A 27312-nucleotide genomic window follows, 5' to 3' on the forward strand; every position below is an offset into this window, starting at 1 on the left:
GGCACAGTGCTATTACCTGATCTCCAGCTGGTGGGAATCTGTACTGTGCACAGGTCATCTGAGGACTCATCAGTAGAAGTGCCGATGAAATCAAAGTTTAGGCAGTTATGAGTGAGTTTGAGCAGTTGCATGAGCAAGCCATGCTGACTTTCATCATTCAAGTTTAGATTCTTTCCTGAAGCCTGTAAAAATTACCACATAATGAGGCCCAAACAATCACTCCTCTCTTCCAACTGGCTGCCAGACTCCTGAGAAGGCTGTTAAGCCAGAAAAGGAGGACAGTATTTCAACTCAACAAAATGATGTTTCCCCTGCAAAAGATGCTGCACTTGTGTCACCTTAACGTCACTATGAAAATCCTAGCTTCTTATTTACTGTAAAAACATAAAATTGGTATTTAAAGAAATCTTCCTTTTGACATGTATTCTTTACATGTTGTACACATAGTGGACACATGGGATTCTGAAGCAATATGGGATGGGTGGGTACTCCATTCGCTATGAGATCCTAGTTAGTTCTAGATGGGGCCTTTGACTTCAGTGACTAGTTGGCTAATTATTTTTGATGGTATCGGCCAGGAGGAGTCAATCTACAGTTTTATCAAAAGCTTCCCCACCTTAGAGGGTTCAATAGTTTTTTGCCAGGCAGCTTGCCCAACTCGAGGACTGTGGGAGTTCTGAGGTAGAACTACGCAATTGAGGAAAAAAATGAACATCGTTAACTGGGACAACACAAAGAATCCAAACTTGCTTCTAAAACTCGAAGCATAATGGAAAATGAGACTAAGAATAAACCCCACAACAAACCAAACCAAATAGACAACCCAAAATGAAGAGACAGCCAGAAGCTAACCTCATTTAGCTTTCTATGGGGACAAGGGACCCTACAGATTGCTATCAATGTGCACGACACATAGGTGAGCATTTCCTTTCTAGTTAAACTCATCCATAAATGGACCTCAGCACCCATTTTCTGTTTTAAAACAGGTAATTTCCTTATGTGGTAACTGTCTGCCCCTTCGGGTTATGAAATCTAGATGGATGTTAAAAATTCAAAACCTACTTTTCCTTACAGATGTTGCTTGTTTATGTGCTGCCTGTAACTCAGCAGGAGGCAGGGGAGCCAGCCGTTTCAGTATGCTAACAATGCAGTCTGAACCTGCTTTTAGAGCTCTGAGAATCCAAACACCATAAAGCTAACATGCCTTTCCTCCATGCAGGAAGATTTTATGTGGGTATAAAAAAGCAAACAACAAAATCCCAAACTTTGTGGTAAACTAGATTCTTTGGGATACGTGTTCACTTACTGCACTTTGCTTAGGGGAACAGTTCTGAAATAAGGTGATTCCAATCCCCTCTCTAATGTTTGTGGTCAGTGTGGCACTTTCTTCCACATCCTGGAGACAAGTGTTTCGTGAAAGACGGTGAGAGCTGTACCAACTCTTGAGAGGTCAGCTTAGAGCTGATCTTTAACAGGTCCTCACACATTCTCATCCTTTCAAAGGGGACTGGGAAGCAGGGCCCAACCTATAATCTCACCTGTTTTAGTAAATTGCAGGAAAGTGTAAAGATATCAAATAACGATGAATCTCGGAAAGAAGAGGCTATTTTTCTGTGCTTGGTTAAAGGATGGGTGGTGTCGGCCTGTGCAGAAAGATAAGCCAATCCAAGTTTTAGAATTAATTGCAAAGAAAAATATTTCATGTAGACTTCAAATAAAGTGGGATTTCTAATAAAATCAACTTACATACAAAATACATTTTTAATGTTTAAACCACTGTTAACTGATGTATAATGAGAGGATGCAAAGGATAATAAGCTGCTAACAGCTAGCCAGGATATGTCTCTAGCTTACAGACAGAAGATGGAAAAAGAGGTAAGCATCTCTACTGCCAAGTTTTCACTTCCTCTGCACTTAGGGAGGTAAAATTTAACCAATTGCTGGCAGATAGTGCTAATAATTACTAACATGTTATACTGTGGGTTGTCTCAGAAATAGACAGTGGCACTGGGTTTGGTAAACAATCTACCCAGGGCTAAAGTTACCACAGCATTTCCAAAGCAGCCATTAACCGACAGTCATGAACTTATGCTGACAATAGTCCATAATACCCTCTGCCTTCTCTAACCTATTTCAACACATAGTCTCTACCCCAGAAGTGAGCACTTAATTGAAGGGCTGCATTGGTCTCTCACTTTTTCCTCTGTTCCCTCTTCTCAGCCAAACTTTAAGGTTTTTTGTGGTTAAAGGCTCTTTTACTTCTTTAGTATGCCCTCTGTTCCTGACATACAGGCACTTCGGTAAGTGGAATATAAAGGGGTTTCAAGGTTACCAGGGAATTTTTATTTTTATTTTTTTAAATATTTATTTATTTATTTATTTATGATAGACACAGACAGAGAGAGAGAGGCAGAGACACAGGAGGAGGAAGCAGGCTCCATACCGGGAGCCTGATGCAGGACTCGATCCCGGGACTCCAGAATCGCGCCCTGGGCCAAAGGGAGGCACCAAACCATAACCAGGGGGTTTTTTAGACCAACCACCTACTAAAAGCTTAAATCTCTTCTATATACCAATCAATTTATCTGAGAAGGGGTTCATTTGCCGTTGGCACATTAAAGAATACAGCAAGATTTCTGACAATCAGGTTATAGACTCTCCCTGATTTTCTTTTTAAAGGCTTTATTTAAGTAATCTCTACACCCAACGTGGGGTTCAAACTCACGACCCTGAGATCAAGAGTCAGGTGATCTTCTGAGTGAGCCAGCCAGGCACCCCTCCCCTTGATTTTATTTCGAAGTTCAAACAGGGATAACAGAAATAAGCTTTCTGATTCAAATCTGACGACCAAAAAAAAAATTAAAAGAAAACTAAGTTTGGCAGAGGTTCAAAATACCTCCCAATTCTAGCTTCAGTGTCACTGTGTTACCATAAATGTCTTGGATAATATGGCATTGCCAGATTATATACCATATTCCATATATAATCATTTACACTGATCATAATACAGAGAATAACTACACACATTAAATATATTACACATATTTCTATTGTTTTATTAAGAAAGACAAATAAAATTTTGGAGTTCAAAATATCAAGACTGGTGTATTTTGGGGGGGTACAAGCTTCAAAGAGGAGAACATTAACAGCATGCACACTCTCCTATTACAAAGGTAACATGGTTCAATAGTAAATTAGTTAAGAGTACAGGCTCCGTACTAAGACTATATGGCTTTAAATTCTGATATGCTTGCTTGCTACCTGTGATACCTTAGGCAAATTATTGACCTTTATGTGCCTCAGGTTCCTTCTTTAGAAAATGGGATGGTGATGGAACCTGGATTATTGTGAGAATAAAATTAGCTGCTATCAGTAAATTTCTTAGAACAGCACCTGCCACACATCAGCAACTCAGAAGTACAAGCTTTTATTATTTTGATATTACTGACCATAGTGGGGATCGCATGTGACAGAGAGTTTAAATGGCCAGAGGTTGATGCATTTAAAATAGTACTGCTTCATAGTAAACATTTCTCAGGGTTAATATACAGATCTGCATAAATATGCGCAATAGCAACAGTGATGCCAATGTAATTCACAGCTTGCGACTGAAGGGTGAGATGTCACAACTAATATTAATAGGGGCCTGTTCAATAATTACGAAATTTTAGCTGGATACAAAAGTAAATGACTAAAAAAAAAAAAAAAAAAAAAGCCAGAGCGAAAGAAAGCCACTGGTGTTTCCTCTGTAGTAACCTGTGACATCAAGGACTACTCAAAAAATTATTTGGTATTAAGAAGAATGCTTTATGCATTCTAAAATGATCACCAGAAAAGTCTTTAATAATAGCATATAGGAATTGAGTTTTAAAGGATTATAAACACATACTAATGTATTTAGCAGAAGTGGCACACAAATGGTTCTGGTTCTAGTTCTGTGATCCCTTTTTTGGATGCATTCTCTTTGATTAGCAAAGCAGTAATTCATTAAGGTTTTGACTTAGGACAGCTGCTCTCAGCTCTCACAATGAACATTAATACCAGCAAGGAGAGCTGGTGGAGGATAAAATGTTTTGGAGACAGAAGAGGACCAGGACATTAAGAATGAGGTAGGCTGCACTTACAGAGGAAAACCCAATGGAACTATTGTTTCAAAGGGCATTAATCACTTACCGCAAAAGCACACAACTGCCAAAAAAGATCATCCCACACATAGCAGAAAACACCAATACTAAGAAAAAATATGGCACTTACTTCAATGAGGAAGGCTGTAGCACTTACTTGATTAATTTCATTGGTTAGCTGAGATAAAATTGTGACGCCAATGATGCAGTATTCAACACTATCCTGGTAAAAACAACGTAAGGTACAGGTTGGTGCGTGTAGCTAGGTTTCAGCAACGGAATTGCAGCCACGCTTTGGAAATGGTGGAATCCTGTGTAGCTACTAAAACCGCCCAGATAAGGTAGTTTAAGGCTGTTGCTTTGCAGGACATAAAACGTTAACTGCTACACAGGAAGGCTGCTAACTTTGACTTCATCAAGACTGAAACCTTTTGTATTTAAAACATACTCATGGCATCATACCACACCCATTATACAAAGAGAAACTGGCAAAATACATCTAAGTTAAGCAATAAGTAGATGTGTAATACAATTCACAAAGAGACCAAAAACTAGATTTACAGAAGATGTAAATAGGAAGTTCACAGAAAAAAAAAAAAGTGTAAATTAACATGAACATTTGTTCTGTCTCATTCATAACTCAAATGTTGAAATGCTAATTCTTTTTACCTATTAAATATTGGAAAAATAAACAGCTGAGTTCCTAGGGTGGAGGTACAGAGGACTAGGCAAGCATTCTTTTAATTGTTGTAGGACACAACTTTTTTGAAGATAATTTGGAAATATCTTTGAAAGCCAAAAATACACATATCCCTTTGACCGTATAATTCTAAGGCTAGGAATTCACCGTAGAAACACATACTTATTCCACGTATGACAGGTGTAATTATTTTAGGATATTCACTGATGTGTCTACTTAACAAAGTATAGAACCAAACTAAAGGTCCACCTATAAGACATTAGTTAATTAAGTTATGGTATTTTAAGACTGGCATAGTATATAGGCATTAGAAAAAATGGAGTTTGTGCTGACATATAAACATATAAAGCTAAGGAACATTAAAGGTAAAAAAGACATAGAAGAGACTGTATAAAATAATTCCATTTTGTGTAATTTAAAAAAAAAAGTAGATCACTATATAAGCAAATACATGTTGCTTCTCACATTCCTACTCCATCACATATACACATCGTACCTGTAAGAACCTTGTGACGTCTGTGATTGCATTTCTGAAGACATAGTCATCCTTCTGACAGTCAAACCAGCCCAGTTTTGTGATTCTGGCATATAACTGAATAAGTGCTTGTGTCACAAAAGTAGCCAATTTTGGCCGAGTGGCAAGGTAGTTGAGCACATAGTTCCCTACAAAACAAAAAAATCCACATAATTGGAAATCTCTGCCAGGGAAGGGCACACATCTTTAAATATATTAAACATCCAGGAAATGGTAAATTTAGCTTATTTCCCATGATTGCCTTAGTTTTCTTCTATTATTTTTTTTCTCCCTGCTTTCTAACATGGTGATATATCTAACAGTAAGAAAGTGCAAGTCATAATGTAGCTTTAAGAAGAGTTGTAACTGGAGATACAAAAGAAAAAAAGAAAACATAACCATTTCTCCTAAGTCTCCATAATTCTTGTTTCTGTTATATTCTCTTAATTCTTAATGCAACTGAGAAATGGGACTTTGAATTTATGACTGGTAGGCTTTTTAATTCAGGATTTTATACCTGTCACAATGAAGACCCTGGAATATGGCAACTGTGAATCTACTCCTAGATAGCTAAATAACATGCTTGTACAGAATTCAAAATTCTTAACAATATTTTTCTTAGTTAATAGTGGTAGTAGGGACCAAAGGAAAGAAATCTCCTAACAAATGGGATGACTTAGGACTTTATCTAAAAATAATTATATCAGATCCTCTATACTTTCAAAAGCCCCAAATTCTAGGAAAAAAACTAGATTCTATATATTTTTTATGCTTACCAATTTCAGAACATTATCAAACATACATTTAATTATTACTAGCATATCATTAAACATACAATTTCTTGAAAACAGATTCTCTACTTACGAATATCTATGCGTTGCTCCAATGGTAGAGGGTTGTTTGTGCGTGATACAAGCTTTGTAAGGCATGTAGCTGCCAGTAACTGGGAGTAAGAGGACTGTGGAAAGATGAGGAAAAGGACTCAGAATTCAATTTTATTGAGTTACTCAGTCACGAGGTTTTTTATTTGGAGATCTATGCTCAGATTCCAGAAATATTAATCAGTTTTGCCCTATCTGATCCTCTGCATTTTAGAGGGTCTAAGGAAAAATGAGTCCCACATAGAGTATATGTTCACTGAGCTGATTTCAGTAATGAACAAGGTACAGTATAAAGTGAATGGCCTGATTGAACTGAATCCAGTGCAGATTCTGCATCACTCAGAGGGGGCCCACTCTAGAGAAGATCATTTCAGAGAGTTATTAAGAAGACAAATCTTTAGAAGATGGATCTCTTCTTTCATTTAAACCAAGTAATCTGTTAAAAGCCTTGTTACAGTGATGTTCAAAAAGTTTCAACTCAAAGTATTCCTATAGTATACCATTAGAAAGTTAAAACAAAAACAAAAACAATGCAGTGTCAGAGGGAACCACTACATTGTGCAACTACATCTTTACATCAACATGGCTATCAATCAGATCCAGTTTTGCGAGATGTATATGCTAGTTTTAAAGTAAATTTATAACATTTATGAGAAAGAAAAATCATGCCCTATATGCAAGAGTACAGTATTAGCACATTCTCCCATGTGGATTTTATGAGTTTTAAACTTATGGAGAATCAGAGCATTCCAACTGACCATAATGTATAAAAAAGAGCCATGTGCGAATTCTTCCACATGTTTCTATTATGATAACGTCCTATAACAGGGACAGACTCAGACCCACTAAAAATAATTTAATCAAAGGTCAAGGACAATTTCCTATAACATTAAAAATCCTTAAAACACTAGGCTATCCACAGGCACTGCATAATACCACCAGTTACAAACAAAAATTTATGCTTAAACAAAATCTATGAAGTGACTTCGACATGTTTTTTTTCAATACCCCTGAATATGGTTTAAACTGATTAGAGCAGGTGTGTCAAACACTAATAATGCAAGAGGCTACTTTATAGAATACAACATACAACTGTAACTATACACTATACAACGTCTAGGTGGTTTTTATACATAGTTTCCATAAATCTGCTAAATCAATAGAGATTAGAAGGAAGAATCCACTATAACTGTTTTTAGTACCACACCAATCCTGTTTTATTGCAGCTTGTTTTATTTACTGACTGTCAACATGAAGATCTGGAATTAACAGTGTCAGAGATGATACTGTATGGCTCCAGTGGAAGTCACCTGGAAGAGCTGGTTATGCTTGACCTTTAGCACAAAATATACAAATATAAGTGGGTCAATCCTAAGATTAAGGGACTGGAAAGAAATACATAACATACTACATGCAAAAATGGAACAGAGCACTATATAGTCTCTGACCAGGACTCTGTAACCTTCCTATGCTTGGAAAAAGAGTTAGCTCTCTTAGCTACTGAAGGGTAATTTTTAGCCAACTGAACAAATACTGTAACACTGTCAATGAAAATTCAAACATGAAGTCATCCAGAATTTTACCTTCAAAACAAATTAAACTGCTTTTGTTCTTTCCACATATCCTTCCCGTCTTAAGCAGAATGCTAGCTGCTAGTCTAGTTGGGATTCTGACTCTTTCAGGGCCCTTTCAGGATGCCCTGGTTGGACTCTTACTTAGCCTTTCTAAGACCTCCCTCTTGCCCCAAATGCTAATTGAATCAAACTATGTCTCACTGACAGCATTACATTGATCACTACACTGCCATTTTTAGCTCCAAGAGGTTCTGATTCCATTTTTAAAACAATGACTTGTGGTTTTCATTGTGGATTCCTCCCCACTCCTCATGCCTGCAAGGCAATAAGCAGCAGCTGTGGTATACAGGAGGCCTCAGAGACCACTGGGGTGCTTGCACAGTGACATGGGCTATGTGGGTAGGAAGGATCATTCATATATAGCTCTGTCTTGTCAGTAAAGGATATGAAGTGGTACTTAATTGTGAGAAACAGAAAAAAGTCCCAGAAATTTGATTCAAGATGAAAAATGACAGAATAAAATATATATTCAATGAGATTTTCCTGATGAGGCTGTGTGTCCTTTCACTGTCAACCTGGTGGCTAGCTATGGTGCTTTTTAAAGGTGAAATTAAGAAGTCAGAGGCACCTAGAAGGGTTATAGAACACAAGCTATCCCAATTCACCCTTAAACTTTGAATACACTTTCCTAAACTTTTCTTCTCCTTCAGGATTCTTCAAATCTTACGTACACTTCCTCTTTCGAGGAGTAGCTGGCACTTGCTCAGGCAATCAGGGCTGTTGGTGAATTCAACCAAGGCTTTCTCTGCCTGGAGTCGAGTGGTTGTGTCTGTTGTCTCATAAAGCTGTTTGCACAGATTCTCTAGTTGGGCCAGGCTCTGGAAAAGATCAGTCAAGGAAGAAATCAGTCCAGCCCACTCAAAGTACCATGCACAAAACCACTAGACAAAGGTAAGTAATAAGCAATGGAGAGATACTTGTTTCTCAACTCTGAGGAGAACATGGGTGATCTTATCTAATAATAACCATTTATAGCTTCTTAAATTTTATGCTTTAGAAGACAAAATGATGAAATGCCTAAAACATCTATACTTTTGTAGTCATTCCACTGGAGATCAGTCACAGATGATATATTCATTTTTCCTTATAAATACTCATCCTCCTAAAAGATTTTCAAATAAAAACTCAGAATTGACTTTTTCTGCTATCAATTTCAAAACTCAATACTGGAGGCATTGTTGTAAAATTAAGCACATAAGCACACAATATAAGCATCACATATATCTTAATGTAGTTTTAAATATTTCCCTTTGCCTAGTAGTTATCAGCTTAAAATTATGTATACGAATAAAGATGGCCAACCTCTATGAGAAGGCTTCTGAATGCATGTACGCACCTTCCTCCCTGGATCCCTCATGTTTAAAGTTCAGCAGACTCTTCTCCTGTCGTACTTTAAACTCTTGCTTCGGTTCCAAATTTAAAGTGGAAGGGTCAAAATAAATTCAACCCTAGCATATGCTCAGACAGAGATAAGACCAAGGAAACGCCCCCAAACAAACCCTTCTCTCCAAATCTTGAACCAGTTCCAGGGAGGCAGGAAGGAGATGGGTGTGTGCTTCAGTCAAAAACCCAAAGGGATACAAATCTACTTCCACTAAACGTGGTGTTGAAAAGCAAAGAGGAAAGAAACCAGTAAGAGTTCACTTAACTGTCACCTTTCACTGACTGAAGAGGAGGGCAAACATCTGTTAGTCTTTAAAGAAACGGTTTGGACTTTAAGAAGAAATATGAGCCTATTTTCTACAGTAGCAAGATTTGGTTTAAACATTTTGAGGGATCCTACTATTAGAAATGACAATTCTGATGGGAACAGCAAGAATAATAATAATTAAACAAACTGACCTGGGTAAATAGTCTACAATTGCTTACAAAGCCTCTCTGCCCAAGGCTTTTTGTGATCACTTTATTTCATTATGGTGTTACTTTATAAATCACAGCTTTTCCACTAAGCAGGAAAGCCCTTAGGGCAGGTACCTATTTTACTCAACCTGATTAATAAATTTCAAACATTAACCTAAAAGAAACATGAAAGACAAATACTGACACTGACAAATACTTGATCAGCAAGTCTCACTTCAGAGCTCCCCAACATCAGACACAACAACCTCTACCTCCAAAACAAAACCAACCCACCAGCCTTCAAAATATCTTGGGATTCAGATTAGCCTTAGGTTTAATTTGTTCCTCTCTGACTTTCAGGAATCTCATTTAATACCTTCTTGAATTTAAAAGCGCAGAGGAAATTGTACTTGCAAAGTCAAATCTCAGTGAAGTTGCATAAGTAGTACCTGATTTTTTCACAAGCTTATAAACACAAGGAATAGAGAGGATAAGGCAAATTCATTACATATATTCATTCCGTAAACAGCAGTGAAAGCAATATGCTTGCAATATTGGTCCATGACCCTACTGACAAATGAATAGGTTTAATTTTAAATCCCCACGTTCCTAAGCAAGGGATTAAATTTCCTTTGCAAAGTTCTGTTTCAACCTAGCAGGCTGGTCCCCCACCCCCACCCCCCATTAAATGATTCACTTTAAAAAAAAAAAAAAAAGGAAAAAAATGATTTACACAGGGCACCTGGCTGACTCAGTCAGTAGCACATGTGACTCTTGGGGGAGGGATTGTGAGTTCGAGCTCCAAGCTGGGTGTAGAGATTACTTAAAAATAAAATCTTAAAAAAAAAAAAAAAAAAAAAAAAAAGCAGGGCATCTGGGTGTTCAGTTGGTTAAGTGTCTACCCTTTGGGTCAGGTCCTGGGATCAAGCCCCGAATCAGACACCCTGCTCCACAGGGAGTCTGCTTCTCTCTCTCCCTAGGCCTCCTGTTCCCCCCTGCTTGTGCTCTGTTAAATGAATAAATAAAATCTTTAAAAAAAAAAAAGGAAAAAAAAAAAGAAGGCTAACGCTGAAGCCATCAGCAGAAAGTCACCCTAACTAAAACTGAAAATAGTTATAAAACCTGGTATTCGGTATTAGGGAGCAGTAGCCACCTCGTAACTCCACAGCCACCACACACTTGGAGCTTTCCAATAGCTCAGACATTCTGTACATAGTCATGCTGCTTAAGGTATAATGACTCTCCTTAAAGTCTGATCAAGAGTAGATGAGATGTGCTACTCTCATCAGAGAGTAGCACTCTCATGTGTGCATGTCTTGTTTATGTTTATTACAACAAAGTTGTTCACAAGACAATGGCTAGGCATCTGTCACTAGTAGCTTCTTACTGCTAAAAACCTACACATAGGTTATGATGGGTTTTCTCGGTGGTTGTTTTTTGATGTTTTAATTCAGCAGACAAAAGCATACTGCAGAGTAAGTCTGTTAGTGAGTTCTCAGCTCAAGAAACAAGTCTGTGTAAAAAAAAAAAAAAAAGTAATTTGACCATTTACACAAACAGTTTGAAGATCTATAGCCTTGTATCTGTGTTTCCAGAATGAATTGGGAACAATTTTGTTTTCCTAAACAATTAGTGAAAACATCTAAAACCACAGGGTTATTTTATTTGGGTTACCCATGCTACCCATGGAATGAGGGAGAATGACACATTTATCTTTATGCCCTTCTGGATCCTAATGTTTACAAAGCAAATCTAACATTATACTGAATCACCTTTTTTTGGGACCCTGAATAAAACACTTTATCCTACAATTATTTGATTAGCTTTTAAAAGTAGTACTTCACATTTAGGATAGCAACAACATATAACAGCATTTTCGCCTTTGCACAGTAACACCTGTATTAAACCTTCTCCCATCTACCAGTTCATACTGAGGACAACTATAACATGATGCCAGAAAAGCCTCCAGAGAAGAATGACTGCCTATTTTCTATTCCTGAGATTGTCAAATGTATAATCCACAAAGAAACTTCCATCTGGTCCCACTGGAACAGAAAAGCACATTTGGGTGAAATACTTCATGAAACTGAAAGGCGATCTTCCACTAGTAAAGTACTGCTTTAGTACAAGAAATATAAGATGAACCCCCCAAATGTAGACCACACTGATTTCAGCAGAGATAGTTAAGATGAAGGTATTGAAAGAAAAGTATCTTCACTAATATTGAGAAACAATATTGTTTTATCCAGTCTTTTAAACTTGAATAGGGAAAATGAAACTCCTTTGGTCTCATTTCAATATAAAGTGCAACCAACTGGGACTACAGACCTCTTAAAATATAATGATTACCTGAAGAGTTTCCTTTAGATTAGAGGAGAATGAAGACTGTTTGTGGATTAGATGCACAATACTTTGGAATTTATTTTAATTTGCAAAATATTGCTTTTTTAAAAAGCCTACCAGTATATTCTTTTAAATTAACCTCATTGCTTAAAGAAATTTTTACTTGGAGATTTCCAATCACAGACTAGAACAGTCAATTTTAGGAAGGATATGATGACCTTCCCAATAATGTTGAGTACTGAACAGAAAACAAAGATCTGACTAGTCAGATCTGTAGGTTTTCTGTAGAGCACATCTTTAACCTGACAGCCACCAGTACCACCTGAAATGATAAGCCACCATCCTATTACAAAGTGTAAAGCGCAGACTCAGTCCAGAGAACTTCTCATGAAAAATATAGAACTGATTTACCAAATCAGTATCTGAATTTTCATGATTATGATGCCTTAAATATACAAAAAAGAAAAAAAAAAAAAGAAAAAGAAAAAAAAATCAAGCCACTTCCAACTTCTCATAAACTACATTAATTTACATCTTTAGTTAGAACTTTCCTGGGTACTAGGAAAATACTGTCTTAAGTAAATTAAAAAGGCATACTGAAAGTGCCAGGTGAACCATTTTAAAGATCTATAAGATTAATAAAATATACTAATTACATATTATTACTTATCTATTCAATTAGGCATTCTTGTCAATAATGTGTACCCATTATCATAGATAATCTTTTAAAACTCCTAAAGATCCAGTAACAACAGTTGTTACATTAAAAAAGCAAATGGCAAAGCTCTATGTAGAGTGTATCATTTGTGTATGTTAGCAAATTCACAGAAGAAAATCTGGAGGGATATGAACAAACCAATCATCTCTGGGAGGTGAGATTATGAAAAACTGTCAACTTCTATGTTACATATTTCTGTAACTTCTGAATTTTTTTAAAAAGACTTTATTTATTTATTCATGAGAGACAGAGAGAGAGAGAGGCAGAGACAAAGGCAGAGGGAGAAGCAGGCTCCATGCAGGGAGCCCGATGCGGGACTCGATACTTGGACTGGGGATGATGCCCTGAGATGAAGGCAGATGCTCAACCACTGAGCCACCCAGGCATCCCTAACTTCTGAATGTTTAACTACGACCATATATTACTTGTAAGCAGGAAAACACCCCAACAACTATATAGATAATATTTTTTAAAGGACAAATTTGTGCTACCTTCTCTTTCTAAACAAACTCTTCTAATTAGTAATATTGCTAATTAACAGCTAATTCTGTTCCCAATCAGAATTCATAAAACCAATTCAAAAAACAAAAAGGTGGGATCCCTTTTTTCACATCCTAAGCCAACATCTAGTGTTGCTTAGGATGTGAAAACAAGAACTCATATTCTGCTAGTGGAGCCTGAATTGGTTCAAATACACTAGAAAATTGGCCCTATTAAAGCTCAAAATATGGATACCCTATGAAGTGCCTGGGATGCTCAGTTGGTTGACTGTCTGCCTTCAGGGTGTCCTGGGATCGAGCCCCCCATTGGGCTCTCTGCTCACCAGAAGTCTGTTTTTCTCTTTCCCTCTGCTGCCCTACCCCTCGCCTGCTTGTGCTCTTCCAAAAACAAAACAAAAAACAAAACAACAACAACAACAAAAAAACAGATACCCTAAGACCTAGCTATCACACTCCTGTGAATACATTTAAAAGGGATTTGTGCTAAATCTACCAGAACAACAACAACAAACCAATCAAACAAAAACTCACATACAAGAATGTTCAGGCAGCACTAAATGTTATCATTTCTAAATGGACATCCAAATGTCCATCAACCGTAGTATGGATAAATATTTCATTTCTTGATCTGGTGCTCATTACACAGGCATGCTCATTTTGAGAAAATCCATTGAACTGTATAATTTGTATATTTTTCTGTATGTTATACTTCAATGAGAAGCTTTAAAAAAACTGTTGAATGCCACAGTTGTAATTCTCCAGGTATTTATCTCATATATTTCTTTCTGATATTAATGGAAAAGAAGTTCATCATAACTGGCAGGTACTCTTTAGTTTTGGAATGCTGTACTTTTATATCAATTCATGCTTTTAGAACCATAACTTCCATCATTTTCTCAACAAATAAATAAGGTAAGGCTTTTGGATGCTTCTGGAGACGTTCTATGTCTGAGAGTACTAAGAGGTTGAGTAAAACTTTTTGGTTGCAGATGCTGTGTAATGTCTACTGCCGTAAAACAAGATAAAATACGTATTTTCAGCAAGTGATAATACTATGCCAGAGCTTTGCATGCATTAGATAAGGACAGTAAGTCTGCTAACATATGAGACTGCAGAATTCTACACTTAGCCTCAAAATACGAATCAATTCGAACTTGTAATAAACATGTAAGATCTTTGCCTTGTGGGTAATAGGCAGCAAAAACACATGTAAACAAGTTATTTCAAGAAGTAAACAGACTGTGCCTGGTCACTTAATGGCTTATTGACTTATAAACCTCACTCAAGTGTTTTCATTCAGCATGTCACTAAACTCTGGTTTTGGTTCTTTCTCATAGTCACAGCGCAGAGGAATGAAAGTTGCAGTGTAAGCAGAATTCTCTAAAGTACAGGTTTCAAACTAGTGGTAGCTTCAAACCAGCTGATGGACATTTTTGTTGTCTTACAGCGTGGTTTTAAAGTTAGACATAGTTGCTGGTATTTCATAATATCTGTTTTTTAAGCTTCCTATGAAAAATTCAAAGATCTGATAACACTGGGCTGCATTTTCAAGTGTCACTAATCAGATGACACTTGCCTCAGGCAGGTTCTCTGTAGTTCACTTCAGTTCCTGCAAGCCTCTGAATGCCTTTTCCCTGAGCTCTAATGTAGTTTTGTCTCCTATCAGTGGCTCACTCAAGGATCTCAAGGGTAAAAAGTAGTGAGCATACCACAGTAGATTTGGGCTTAACTTTGGGTAACAACTTTTTTCTGAATCTGTTTCAAACAATCTTTTGAGTACAGGGGCTACATAAAACAGGCACAGAGAAGAGACAGATTGAGAGTTAAAGCAATTTGGATTCTGGTCTTAGTAATTAACTGTGTGACTTTGGGCAAGTTAATTTCCTGAAGCTTCAGTCTGTTCATGTGTAAAACAAGTGGATTTTATTATATTATTTTAAAGATACTCTCGGGACGCCTGGGTGGCTTAGCGGCTGAGCATTTACCTTCAGCTCAGGGCGTGATCCCAGTTCAGGGATCGAGTCCCACATTAGGCTCCCTGGGAGGAATCTGCTTCTTCCTCTACGTCTCTGTCTCTCTGTGGGTCTCTCATGAATAAATAAATAAAATCTTAAAAAAAAAAAAAAAAAAAGACACTCTCAGCTCCAAAATCCTGTGATTATAATATACTATTCTTCCTCTTTCGATTAAATAAAGAAATCGGATTTAAAAGTAAGCAAATATTAAAATTAAGATAATCGTGAAAACAAGACAAATTTTCTTAAGGAGAGAATTACACTTAAAAAAAAATTGGCAACACTCCCATACATCCCTCTTAAAACAGCATGGGAGCTTTACTCACAAACAACTTGAGTGACCTAGCAGAACAAGGATCCTGTTTGGAGGGTCACAGTGCCATGTAATGACTAAGACTTTACACGTCAGACAAATCCTCACTCCTCTACGTACTAGTGAGTTGAATAAGTTACTCATATCTTTCAAACTAGTTTTTATTTCTTTTAAATAGAAATACTACATGAAGCTGGAAAAGTCAGTAAGGTATTATATGTAAACTGTTAATGACTGAGTCTATTACTGGCCATTATCAATTACACTGGCTATTAAAAACTCTGGGGGTGCCTGGTTGGTTCAGTGAGTAAAGCATGTGAGTTTTGATCTCAGGATTGTAAGTTCAAGCCCATGTTGGGTGTAGCAATTACTTACAGATAAAATCTTTAAAAAATAAAAAACATTTTCGAAGCACAGGGATAAATGCATATAAAAGCTGCACTGTTTCTTCTTGAGGGGTTATAAATGCCCTTCCTATAGAGGTAGGTAGGGGGATCGGGGATATGATATACAAGTAATTGTCATTATTTGTGGATTCCAAATTTGTGCTACCGACTTGCTAAAATTTATTTGTAACCTCAAAATCAATACTTGTGGCAATTTTGTGGTCATTCACAGGCATACTCAGAATGGCGAAAAATCTGAGTCATTTGATACATATTCCAGCTGAGGTGCAACATTCAGCTCTCATATAGTGAACAAGTATAAGTATCTTTTTGGTTTATCTATTTGGTTTATTTGCTTTTCATAGTTTTGTGCTTTTTATTGTTTATTTTTGCCATTTATTTTTCTTTTGAGAAAAGTATTTTATTAAAATTTTTAAAGTATAGCTGACACTTTTGATTTTGTCGTTTAAAATGGCTCAAGTATAGTGCTGAAGTGCTGGTTAGTGTTCCAAAGCCAAGAAGGCTGTGTGAAAATACATGTGTCAGATAAGCTTCACTCAGACATATTAAATATGATGTCTTTGAACAAAAACCAAAAAAAGCCAAGGTTACAGGTTGATTGGCTAATGAAAATACTGTGACCAGGGGTCTGCAGGAACCTAACCTTGTATATCCTCTAGGAGCAACATTCTAGTATTTCCTAATTCAGTTCTTGGTGACTCACACAACAGAACCACCATGAATAATGAGGACCAGTGACTGTATTTCTGGCACATTAGGTGGTATTCAGTACACGTTTTCCCATAGAAAGAGAACTACACTGCCACTGTTAAGGGCATTTATCTCAAACAGAGGGATTTATGAACTTCTAGAACTTCCATATTAACATTTAGAACACTGGCATTTTTGCACAATTGACTCAAACATTTGCTGAAACTGCATTTATATTATTTACGCATTATAGTTTTAATTAATGAGTAGTAATGAACACACTAGAGGAAAAGATAAAAGTGTGCATAGTGTCTGAAACATAATAGGAGTTTCATAAAAATGTCTTGTATAAATGGTTAAGTCTAACTTTTATAGGCTTCTAAAGGGATCTTGGGTTAAAATGGCAGATTGACCAAACATCTAATTTTGTTCCCTACTCCCAAAGCCCAACTAAAACAACATTACTGGGATTTTTAAAAGTCATAATCCCACATGGATGGGGAAGACAGGAGAGGAGACAAATAGCAAGAAAATTTTGGGATACAGTAAAATCAGTGGTCACTGACTTTAACTGACTCAAGAAAGCCAAATCCCTTGCCAGTGAGATCTGAAAACCAACATGATTTATACACTCCATGCTCAGATGTTAAGATGAGGTGGGGTGGCCAAAGCAAGGAAGAACAGGGTGAAAATATTTTTTTTTTATTTAATTTTTTATTTATTTATGATAGTCACAGAGAGAGAGAGAGAGGCAGAGACACAGGCAGAGGGAGAAGCAGGCTCCATGCACTGGGAGCCCGACGTGGGATTCGATCCCGGGTCTCCAGGATCGCGCCCTGGGCCAAAGGCAGGCGCTAAACCGCTGCGCCACCCAGGGATCCCCGGGTGAAAATATTTTTGAAAGGTTAGATTCTAGGGATGCCTGGGTGGCTCAGTGGCTGGGTGTCTGCCTTTGGCTCAGGACATGATGCCTGCCTGGTCTGGTGACTGAGTCCGGCATTGGGCTCCCTGCGAGGAGCATGCTTCTCCCTGTCTGTGTCTCTACATCTCTCTATGTCTCTCATGAATAAATAAATAAAATCTTAAAAGGAAAAAAAAAGTAAAGTTAGATTCTAGATATTTTCCCTCACTCCATGCTTCTAAATGACTGTTCCTCTTTCTCTGGAATGGAAGATACTAAACCATTCAAAAGCATATGGGTACCACATAGCTAACAGGTCAATTACACAGCCAAAAAGACATCAAATGGTGCACAGTCTTTCCCTACTTGGTTCCTTCTACCCAGAAATGCCAAGGTCCGGGACAGTACTCTGTAGCAGGAATTTGGAAGATACTCCCCTGGGAAATGCAATACTTAAAGATCACTGATATGGGGATTACCCAACAAATGATAGTCAGATGACCCTACTGTGATGCTAAGCAAACAAGTCTCACTCCCACACTTAAGAGCTCTCCAATCAGTTTTGTTGTCTCCTAATCTTGATTATGAGCAAATAACAAAGGATTACTAGAAATCTAAAGAAGGTCTTTAACATGGAAGACAGTGTTTAGAACAAGATAACAGGCACAGAATGGAGTTGTTTATGCTAAGCCCCATGTCACCAAACTGAGACATTACTAAAGGTTGACTCGCCCAGGAATGGAATTCTAAACCATGTCAATCAGGAATCACCTGATCAGCACCAGTAAGGTAATCTGCCTGACAGACCCCTGCCATACCCTAAAGGAAAGTAACTTTGCAATAACCAACCCATTTTTTTCCTCGTATGATTTCCTTGTTCCCACTTCCTTCTTGTGTTTCATTTTGTGCAGCAACTTGGAGCTCCTTTCTGTCTGCTAGATTGGACGCTGCTCGATTCTAATTAATTTTTACCCAAATAATCCTTTGCAAGTTTTAATATGCCTCATCTTATCTCTTAGCAATAGCAATCTAAATAAGCACACAAAAAGCAACCTGGAACAAATGAGTTGTGCAGGGAGAAGGAAACATGAAGAAAAAGAAAAAAAGAGATAAGATGGGGAGAATATTAAGCTCACCAAAGAGACAGGAAAATATACTGCAACTGTGGAATAAGAACAGGATGCTCTAAAAAAAAAAAGTCCAAAGAACATAAAAAAGAGATCTTAGAAAATAAAAATATGATAGTAGAGATAAAATATTCTATCAGAGGGTTGGAAAATAAAATCTTTCAGAAAGTAAAGTAAAAGGACAGAGATGAAAAATAAGAGAGCACATATAAAATCAGAGACCACGTTCTGGAGGACCAACATCTAAGTAACAGGAGTTCCAGAAAGAAAACAGAAGAGTAAAGGAGGGGAAATTATCAACAAAATAATTTAAGTTAACTTCTAGAACTGAAAAACATCAGTTGCGAGAAGGAATGGGTCTACTGAATGCCTAGCACTGATTTTGGTGAAAATCAAGCCAAGGTACATCTCTGTAAAACTTCAGAAACCTGAGGACAAAAAGATTCTACAAGCTGCCCAGGTGGGTGGGAGGGTGGGAGTTGGGATAAAAAAATAAAAACAAAACCCAAGCCAGGTCACATACAAATGATCAAGAATAATCAGGAAGGCTCTGGACATCACAAAACCAATATTGGAAACAAGCCAACAGAAAAACATCTGCAAGATTCTGAAAAAAATGATCCACATAGAACACTATATCTACCCCAGACAAACAAGTAATACAGTGTGAGGGTAGAACAAAGCTATTTCTGGCCTGCAAAGCCACAACAATCTATTAGCCATGCTCCTATGGAAAGGAAGTGCTTTACATCAAAATAAGAGTAATCCCATATAAAAAGGTAAGCATGGAATGCAGAAAATGGGAACTGCCAAGGTGGAGAGACATCAAAAAAATTCCTAGGGGGCAGTGGTGAAGGGAGATCCTATGATGATAACTGTGTCCATGCAACCAGCCTTATTCAAGCAAATTGGCTCAAGGGCCAAGCCTTGTTCAAGAAGTCACCACCAGGATTCCTCCTGCCATGGAGAATACCTGGGTGAGGATTCTTAAATTAAGATTTCACTTTAATTCATGTTGAAGTAGAAAAATCCTCAACTGACAAAGTAACCATTTTCTATTAAACTTTGAAAAGTTTTTCTACAGAACTGTGTAATCATTTTATTTATTTATTTATTAAATATGTTATTTATTTATTCGAGAGAGAGAGAGAGAGAGAGAGAGGCGCACAGACACAGGCAGAGGGAGAAGCAGACCCCATGCAGGGAGCCTTACGTGGGATTCGATCCTGGATCTCCAGGATCAGGTCCTGGGCCGAAGGCGGTGCTAAACTGCTGAGCCACCTGGGCTGCCCTGTACTCATTTTAAACAACATTCCAAGAAAAAGGCAGTAGTGCAACATTAAAGGACAGCTTTGAAATTAATACTGCATTGTATGGTTACTCACAGCATTTTAAAAATCTGTAATGGGCCTTAGGCATAAACATTTTGCACCCTATGATTTATAAACAGGAGTTCCAATAACAAACAAAAAAAGGAACAATATACTTGGTTTTTGCCACCTTCACTTCCTTTATAAATAAGGTTGTTTGTCTCTCAAATGCCTTTTATGGAACTTGATTCTGTCATGCTGACAGCAGAAGACCAAAATGATGTACTCTGCTATGAAAATGGCTGAGTAAGAGAGTGGACTATGTAGGCCAAGCAGATCACCTTACAAAAGGAAGCCAACACCCAGCCATTTGGGAACCTAAATTTGCAATGCGAAACAACACACCTTTAAATAAGCTTTTCTGCTATATTAACCGGCTCCCTAAAACTTCAGTTTCTTTTTCTTTTTAGTAATTTCTACACCCAACATGGTGCCTGAACTCACAACCCCTAGCCTAGATCAAGAGTCACAAGCCAGTCTAAAACCTCATTTTTTAAAAAAAGATTATTTATTTGTTTATAAGAGACACGGGCAGGGGGAGGGCAGAGACACAGGCAGAGGGAGAAGCAGGCTCCATGCAGGGAGCCCGATGTGGGATTTGATCCTGAGTCTCCAGGATCACACCCTGGGCTGAAGGCGGCGCTAAACCGCTGAGCTATCCCGGGCTGCCCTAAAACCTCATTTTTAAAAGCAGATCTATATAGGGAGAAAAATCATATTTATAATAGGTCAATACTGTTTAGAATGTCAAAACACAACTCTTAACAATTTAAGTTGGAATGATACTCTCTCTTGATGTTATCAAATTTTTTCCTTACAAATTTAATGATTTCTACCATATAGCAAGCATGGTCAAACATGCCTCCAAAGGTCAGAAAGTAATAGCCTATTGGTTAAAGAAGCCGAACTATTAGAGGTATACAGACTTTACCTGCATTTAGTCTGGTTTTGAAGAGTGATTTCTTTTTGAGTTATTATTAATTCAAGTTACACTGTAGAGGCATACCATTGGGCGGGTGTGCACTTATTATTTTAGTTTTGCGTTCTTAATGCCAATTTGGTACAAGATTCAAACTTCAGAGTTTTGGGTGTATTTTATACAGAATCATTTAAAAATATTTTAAAAGTGGGCTACCTAGCTAGTTTAGTCTAAACTACCTAGCTAGTTTAGAACATGTGATTCTTAATCTCAGGGATGTGAGTTCAAGCCTCATGTTGGGCATAGAGACTACTAAAAAAATAAAACACAAAGAAAGATTAAAAGTGCCATTTAAACCCTTAATTATATATAATAGAGGAAAGAAAGGGATCCAATGCAGAATTACCAATTACCTCTGGCCACCAATCACCAATGATTATTATGTTTTACAGTGACTAAATAAAAAAGGATTTCAGATTAAAGCATTTATACTTAGTTTTACTAACAGGCTATCCAAATGAATGTGACTGGCCTGGTGAATATTCAGGCAACTTCAGGAGTCTTAGGAGAAATATCTTTGCAAAACATATATCTGAGAAAAGACTGGCATCCAAAATATACAAAGAACTCTTAAAACTCGACAATAACAACCCAATTATAAATTTGGCAAAAGACCTCAACAGACACCTCACCAAACAAGATATACAGATGGCAAATAAGCATATGAAATGATGCTCCACATTGTATCTTATCAGGGAAATGCAAATTAAAACAATGATAAACTACAACACATCTATTAGAATGGCTAAAATCCAAAACACTGAAAACCCCAAATGTTGGCAACAATGTGAAATATTAGTTCACATTCACTGCTGGTGAGAATGCAAAACAGTACCGCCACTTTGGAAGGGAATTTGGCAGTTTCTTACAAAACTTAACATACTCTTACCATATGATCCAGCAATTGTACTCCTTGGTATTTATTTACTCAAATGAGCTGAAAACTTATGTCTACACAAAAACCTGTATATCAGTGTTTACAGCAGGTTAGTTTAGAATTGCCAACACATGGAAGCAACTGAGATGTCCTTCAATAGGTGAATGGGTAAACAAACTATGGTACATCTAGACAACAGAACATTATTCAGGAATAAAAAGAAATGAGCTTTCAAGCCACAAAAAGACATGGAAGAAACTTAAATACCTAATACTATGTGAAAGAAGCCAATCTGAAAAAGCTATATGTGTCATTCCAACTATATGACATTCAGAAAAAGGCAAAACAGTAAAAAGAGCAGTTGCTGCCAAGAGTCTGGGGCGTATACAGTGATGAAGAATAGGTGGAGCACAGGAGATGTTAAAAAACTATCTTGTATGATACACTGTATGATACTATCCTGTATGATAATGATAATGATGAATGCATATCAGTATACATTTGTCAAAACCTACAGAATGTATAATACAGTACATTCTGCTCACCTGAACCTCCCCACAGCCTGTTTTGAGTCAGGCCTCCTTGTGGAGGACCCACTGTGGGTCCTACGGCAGGGAGAGTGGCTACCTCGCCGTGACTCCATCAGTGAAAGAGGTGTGCAATAACTTTCCAAGTACCTACGTGTGTGTGTAACTTATTGAGTGGCCAAATCTGGTAAAGCTGTCAGGATGAACATGTGATTCTTTCTTTTAAATGTTAAAATAAAGATTTTAATAAAGAAAAAAGATAATAGTTAATAACTGTGTATCAATATTGGCTCATGGACTGTAATGCAAGAGGAGAAACTGTAGGGAAGGATAAGGAGGTATGTGGGAACACTCTACTTTCTGCTCAATTTTTTTGTAAACCTAAAAATGTTCCAGAAAAGTATATTAAAATATAAAGTCTATCAAAACCAAATCTAATTTGATAGTTTAAAAGTGCTACTTACTCCCCTTAAATTTTAATACTGTCTGGTTTACTAACCAAGGGCTTCTATAATAAAACATCACATTTTACATCCTAGCTTTCATGCTGCTAGCTCATCTGACAGTCTAATAAAATGGTTAAAATTCCCTAGTTTAATACAAGGCATTATAACACCACTATTCACAATGAAAGATGATGTAACTGACAGTGATTTTCTGCAGATCTAAATTGATTTTTTTTAGTTAAAAAAATTTTTTTTAAAGTAAGCTCTACATCCAATGTGGGGCTCAAACTCACCACCCCAAGATCAAGAGTCATATGCTCTATCAACTGAACCAGCAAGGTGCTCCTTGGCAGATCTAAGTTAGAATCCATACTGTATCTATCTATCTGATAAAAAAAAATTCTGCTAGAGGATCTATGTAGGAAAAGTCTTTAAAAACTAGATTTAGAGATGTCTGGGTGGTTCAGCAGTTGAGTGTCTGTCTTCCACTCTGGATGTGATCCCGGGTGATCCCAGGTCTCGGGATGGAGTCCCAAATCGGGCTCCCTTTGAGGAGCCTACTTCTTCCCTGTCTATATCTCAGCCTCTCTCTCTGTTTCTCATGAACAAATAAATTAAAAAAAAAAAAAAAAAAAAAAAAAAGCTAGATTTATAAGGTCATTTCAAAGGAATGCTGTTTTAAATAGCTTACTGTTACTTTTTAAAAAAGAGTTATTTGGGCAGCCTGGGTGGCTCAGCCGTTTAGCACCGCCTTCAGCCCAGGGTGTGATCCTGCAGATCCGGGATCCAGTCCCACATTGGGCTCCCTGCAGCTAGCCTACTTCTCCCTCTGCCTGTGTCTCTGCCTCGGTCTCTCTACAACCCCTCCCCCGCCCCCATGTCTCTCATGAATAAATAAATAAAATCTTAAAAAAAAATAAAAAGATGTATTTATTTATTTTAGGAGGGGAAGCATGTGCATGCAAGCAGGGGGAGGGGCAAAGGAGAGGGAAAGAATCTCAAGCAGACTCCCCTGCAGAGCTAGAGCCCAACTTGGGGCTCTAACTCATGACTATGAGACCATGACATGAACTGAAATCAAGAAATGGATGCTTAATTGACTGAGCCACCTAGGCACCCCAGTTACTTTTATTATCCCCTGCCACCCAAATATTATATATATTATATATATATAAAAGATCAGCAAAATATATCTTAGTTTGCCTTATGGGTCTTTTATTTTATATAGCATGCTCTGTCCTCTCAAAATTCTGATACACTCTGGCACATTTTGACAACTGAAAATATTTTCTCTGTAAACTGCTATAGCTTAACCATGCATTTGTCTCAGTTAAAAAACAAACAAACAAACAAACAATACTCACTTCACCTGAAGAACCAAAGTTACTGTAAATTTTAGAAGAACTGTTGCTACATATGAAATAACAAAATGAGTCTAAGGCCATACCACCCTGAACGCGCCCGATCTCGTCTGATCTCGGAAGCTAAGCAGGGTCGGGCCTGGTTAGTACTTGGATGGGAAATAACAAAATGTGCAGCTAAAGAAAATATATCCAAAAATAATGCCAATATTATTTTTGGATAGGCCTAATGTTTTCATTCACAAACTTAAGCAGGAAATGACTACTCGTATTTTACCACCTCTGACATCCTAAATTGGTTATGTTTTTTGAGCTAAATTCTCAAAAGAAATAGGCCAAAAGAATGTTATTCTAGAAAGAACACAAGTGATATCTGCTAAACAGGTCACTAATACCAACGAGGAACTCTCCAACAATGGGGGGAGATGATACTGAACAATTTTATTTAAATTTGTGGAGAGGGATCCCTGGGTGGCGCAGCGGTTTAGCGCCTGCCTTTGGCCCAGGGCGCGATCCTGGAGACCCGGGATCGAATCCCACATCAGGCTCCCGGTGCATGGAGCCTGCTTCTCCCTCTGCCTGTGTCTCTGCCTCTCTCTCTCTCTCTCTCTGTGACTATCATAAATAAATAAAAAAATTAAAAAAAAAAAAGTATCCAAAACTTTGCTAAAAAAAAAAATAAATAAATAAAATAAATAAATAAATAAATAAATTTGTGGAGACTGGGTTGGGTTATTTCCAATCACTCCTATCTTGATTCTGTTGTGTCTCGATTAACTGTTGTGTCTCCGTCACCTTCTTCAAGGATTCTCACTGTTCAAACACCATCGGTATCTTCTCTTTCACAGGCAACATACAAGTCACAGTTAACTGTACACTTTATATACTTATAATCAACATAAGATTTTAATGTAAGTTCCAGTACCATACGTACCATAAATACTCTTCAAAAGCAGTTTTCCAAAAATACTGGGAAGGGAACATGAGGGTCTGAAAATACATTAGCAGTAGCTGGAGACCAAAACAAAACAGTTGATAACACATGTATGTGGCTCCCAGCTTCTCCAAGTGTGATCAAATGCTTGAGGGCTGCAACAATATTTTAACTACCTGTGCAGAATGGCAGACTAAAGAAAAGAACACTACTTTTGAAAGTCAGGAAAGGAGAGTTTTAACTAGAGGTTTCATGGGCAGCTCTGCTTTAGACTATTTATATGACACCAAAAGTTTCCCAACTTGAACTTCTATCACAGAAAATCAGAATCATTCACTCAATAACAAATATGTGAGTGCCTACTATGTGCCAAGCATCATTCTAAATGCTTGAGATACATCAGTGAACAAAACAAAGACCCCTGCCCTCTTGGAGGGAACACTAAAGTGAGGAAAGACAAATCATAATAAACATAATACATTACCTTTAGGGTATGTTGGAAGGCAATAAATCTATGGAAACAAAGGGAGCAAGGAAAGGAGGATGAATAAAGTCTATATGGGATGGAGGGAGAACTGCAGGTTACAGTAGTCAACAGGGTAGTTAAGGTAGGCTTCACAGAGAGGTTAAAAAAAGAGCCAAATGTTTAGAAAGTGAGGGAGTTAACCAAAGAGGGCACATCTACTTATGACTCCTAACAAGGATTCCCTATAGATCAAGACAACACACATGAGGTCCTCAAAAGGGAAAGACTACCACTTGGTTAGGTACCTACCAACTGTGTGTTAGGTCCTGTGTATATACTTATGTCTATCTCACTTCCTATACAAATTTAAGACAGGATATTAAAATCCCATTGGTAGTTCTCTTTTTTAAAAAAAGTAAAACACACATATAAACTTTACATGAGTTAATTTAAAGGTTACCAAAAAGAAAGATAAATTATATATATAAAAGAAATTATATATATATATATATACACATATACACACATATATAATTCACCCAACTAATGCTGTTTTTTAAAATTAACAATGGTCTACTGTAAGATACTTCCAAAAAAAGTCCATATGACATCTGCAGGCTGTAAAAGATGACCTGAAATTGACAACCTAGCAGTTGAAATAAAAACAACAGTAATAATCCCAGAAATAGTCATGATGTGACCTAAACCTCTCCATATAACCTAACAAATCTCACTTATTTGATGGGGAGTTCAATTTACTCTTCCTTTTAGGGGAACAAAAATCAACTCCTGTAGATTAGGAACATGAAATATTCCTTTATTGAATGGTACAAATGCAAATTAAATTTTCAGACAAATGTTTCTCTGAAAATGTCCATAAGAGCTTATGAGACAAATGAGATTAAAGAAACTAGTTCCAAGGAAATAAAATGACTGTAGAACTATTCAGCTCAATTGGAAACAATTATTTTAGGATATGGCTGTGAGTTAAGCAAAAACAAACCCCATATAATAGGTTTGGTTTTTTTTTTTTTAAAAACCAAACCCAGCTCCCAGTAAGAATGACTGTAAAATTACCTTCTGGAACTTAAACCTGTTCCTACTTTGGTGATTAGGTTTAAGGTGAAGTGCTCCTAACTATACATTTTCAGAAAGTTAAAAGATTTCCCAAACTATAATAAAGGGAAGTTCTGTATGCATTTCCCTACCAAAACTAATCAACAGTGCTCAATAAAGTTTAGGACTGAACAATAAATGACAATGACACTCAAAGACTGAGATGGATAGCTTTTCAAGAACCTTGCCCTTGGCATGAAGAAGCTTTACCTGCCACCTGGGAGAGTTAGGAGCAGCCCCTGAAACAAGTTATTGGGGGGTAAGGGGGGGAGAGTAAGGAAGTCCTGAAGCATTTAGCCTTTACAGCCACAGTTGGCACTACTTTTTACACCCCGTGGCTTCCCCCCTTTCCCCATCACACTGCTTTTAACAAATTAATTCTCAAATGTTAAACCTGTCGGTAACTACCCTGGCACACAAATGCACAAATATATTTTCATTTGAGTGGTGATGATGGTAGAAGTATTGCATACAGCAAGAATCTCAGAGTTGCTTGTCAGTTTCATGTCCTACAGTATGTAGGCTTTGGA

The 27312-nt window shown here is 37.3% G+C and overlaps 1 protein-coding gene across 2 annotated transcripts in view; it reads right to left on the reverse strand.

The window, feature by feature from the left end:
* XPO7 (exportin 7) overlaps positions 1-9336 on the reverse strand; it is a 40503-nt gene extending 31167 nt beyond the window's left edge. Inside the window, exons 1-7 of one of the 2 annotated variants that reach the window (XM_038573902.1) lie at positions 9190-9336; positions 8525-8671; positions 6203-6296; positions 5321-5487; positions 4255-4347; positions 1539-1643; positions 17-182 (exon numbers count right to left, since the gene is read on the reverse strand). In XM_038573902.1, the coding sequence (XP_038429830.1) occupies positions 17-182; positions 1539-1643; positions 4255-4347; positions 5321-5487; positions 6203-6296; positions 8525-8671; positions 9190-9210 (793 nt within the window). In that variant the 5' untranslated portion in view covers positions 9211-9336. The remainder of the gene's footprint in view (positions 1-16; positions 183-1538; positions 1644-4254; positions 4348-5320; positions 5488-6202; positions 6297-8524; positions 8672-9189) is intronic. The other variant, XM_038573903.1, reaches the window with a different exon arrangement.
* Positions 9337-27312: the final 17976 nt, after the last annotated feature.

The sequence above is a fragment of the Canis lupus genome, chromosome 25 (assembly GCF_011100685.1).
Source record: "Canis lupus familiaris isolate Mischka breed German Shepherd chromosome 25, alternate assembly UU_Cfam_GSD_1.0, whole genome shotgun sequence".
Taxonomy (NCBI): domain Eukaryota; kingdom Metazoa; phylum Chordata; class Mammalia; order Carnivora; family Canidae; genus Canis; species Canis lupus.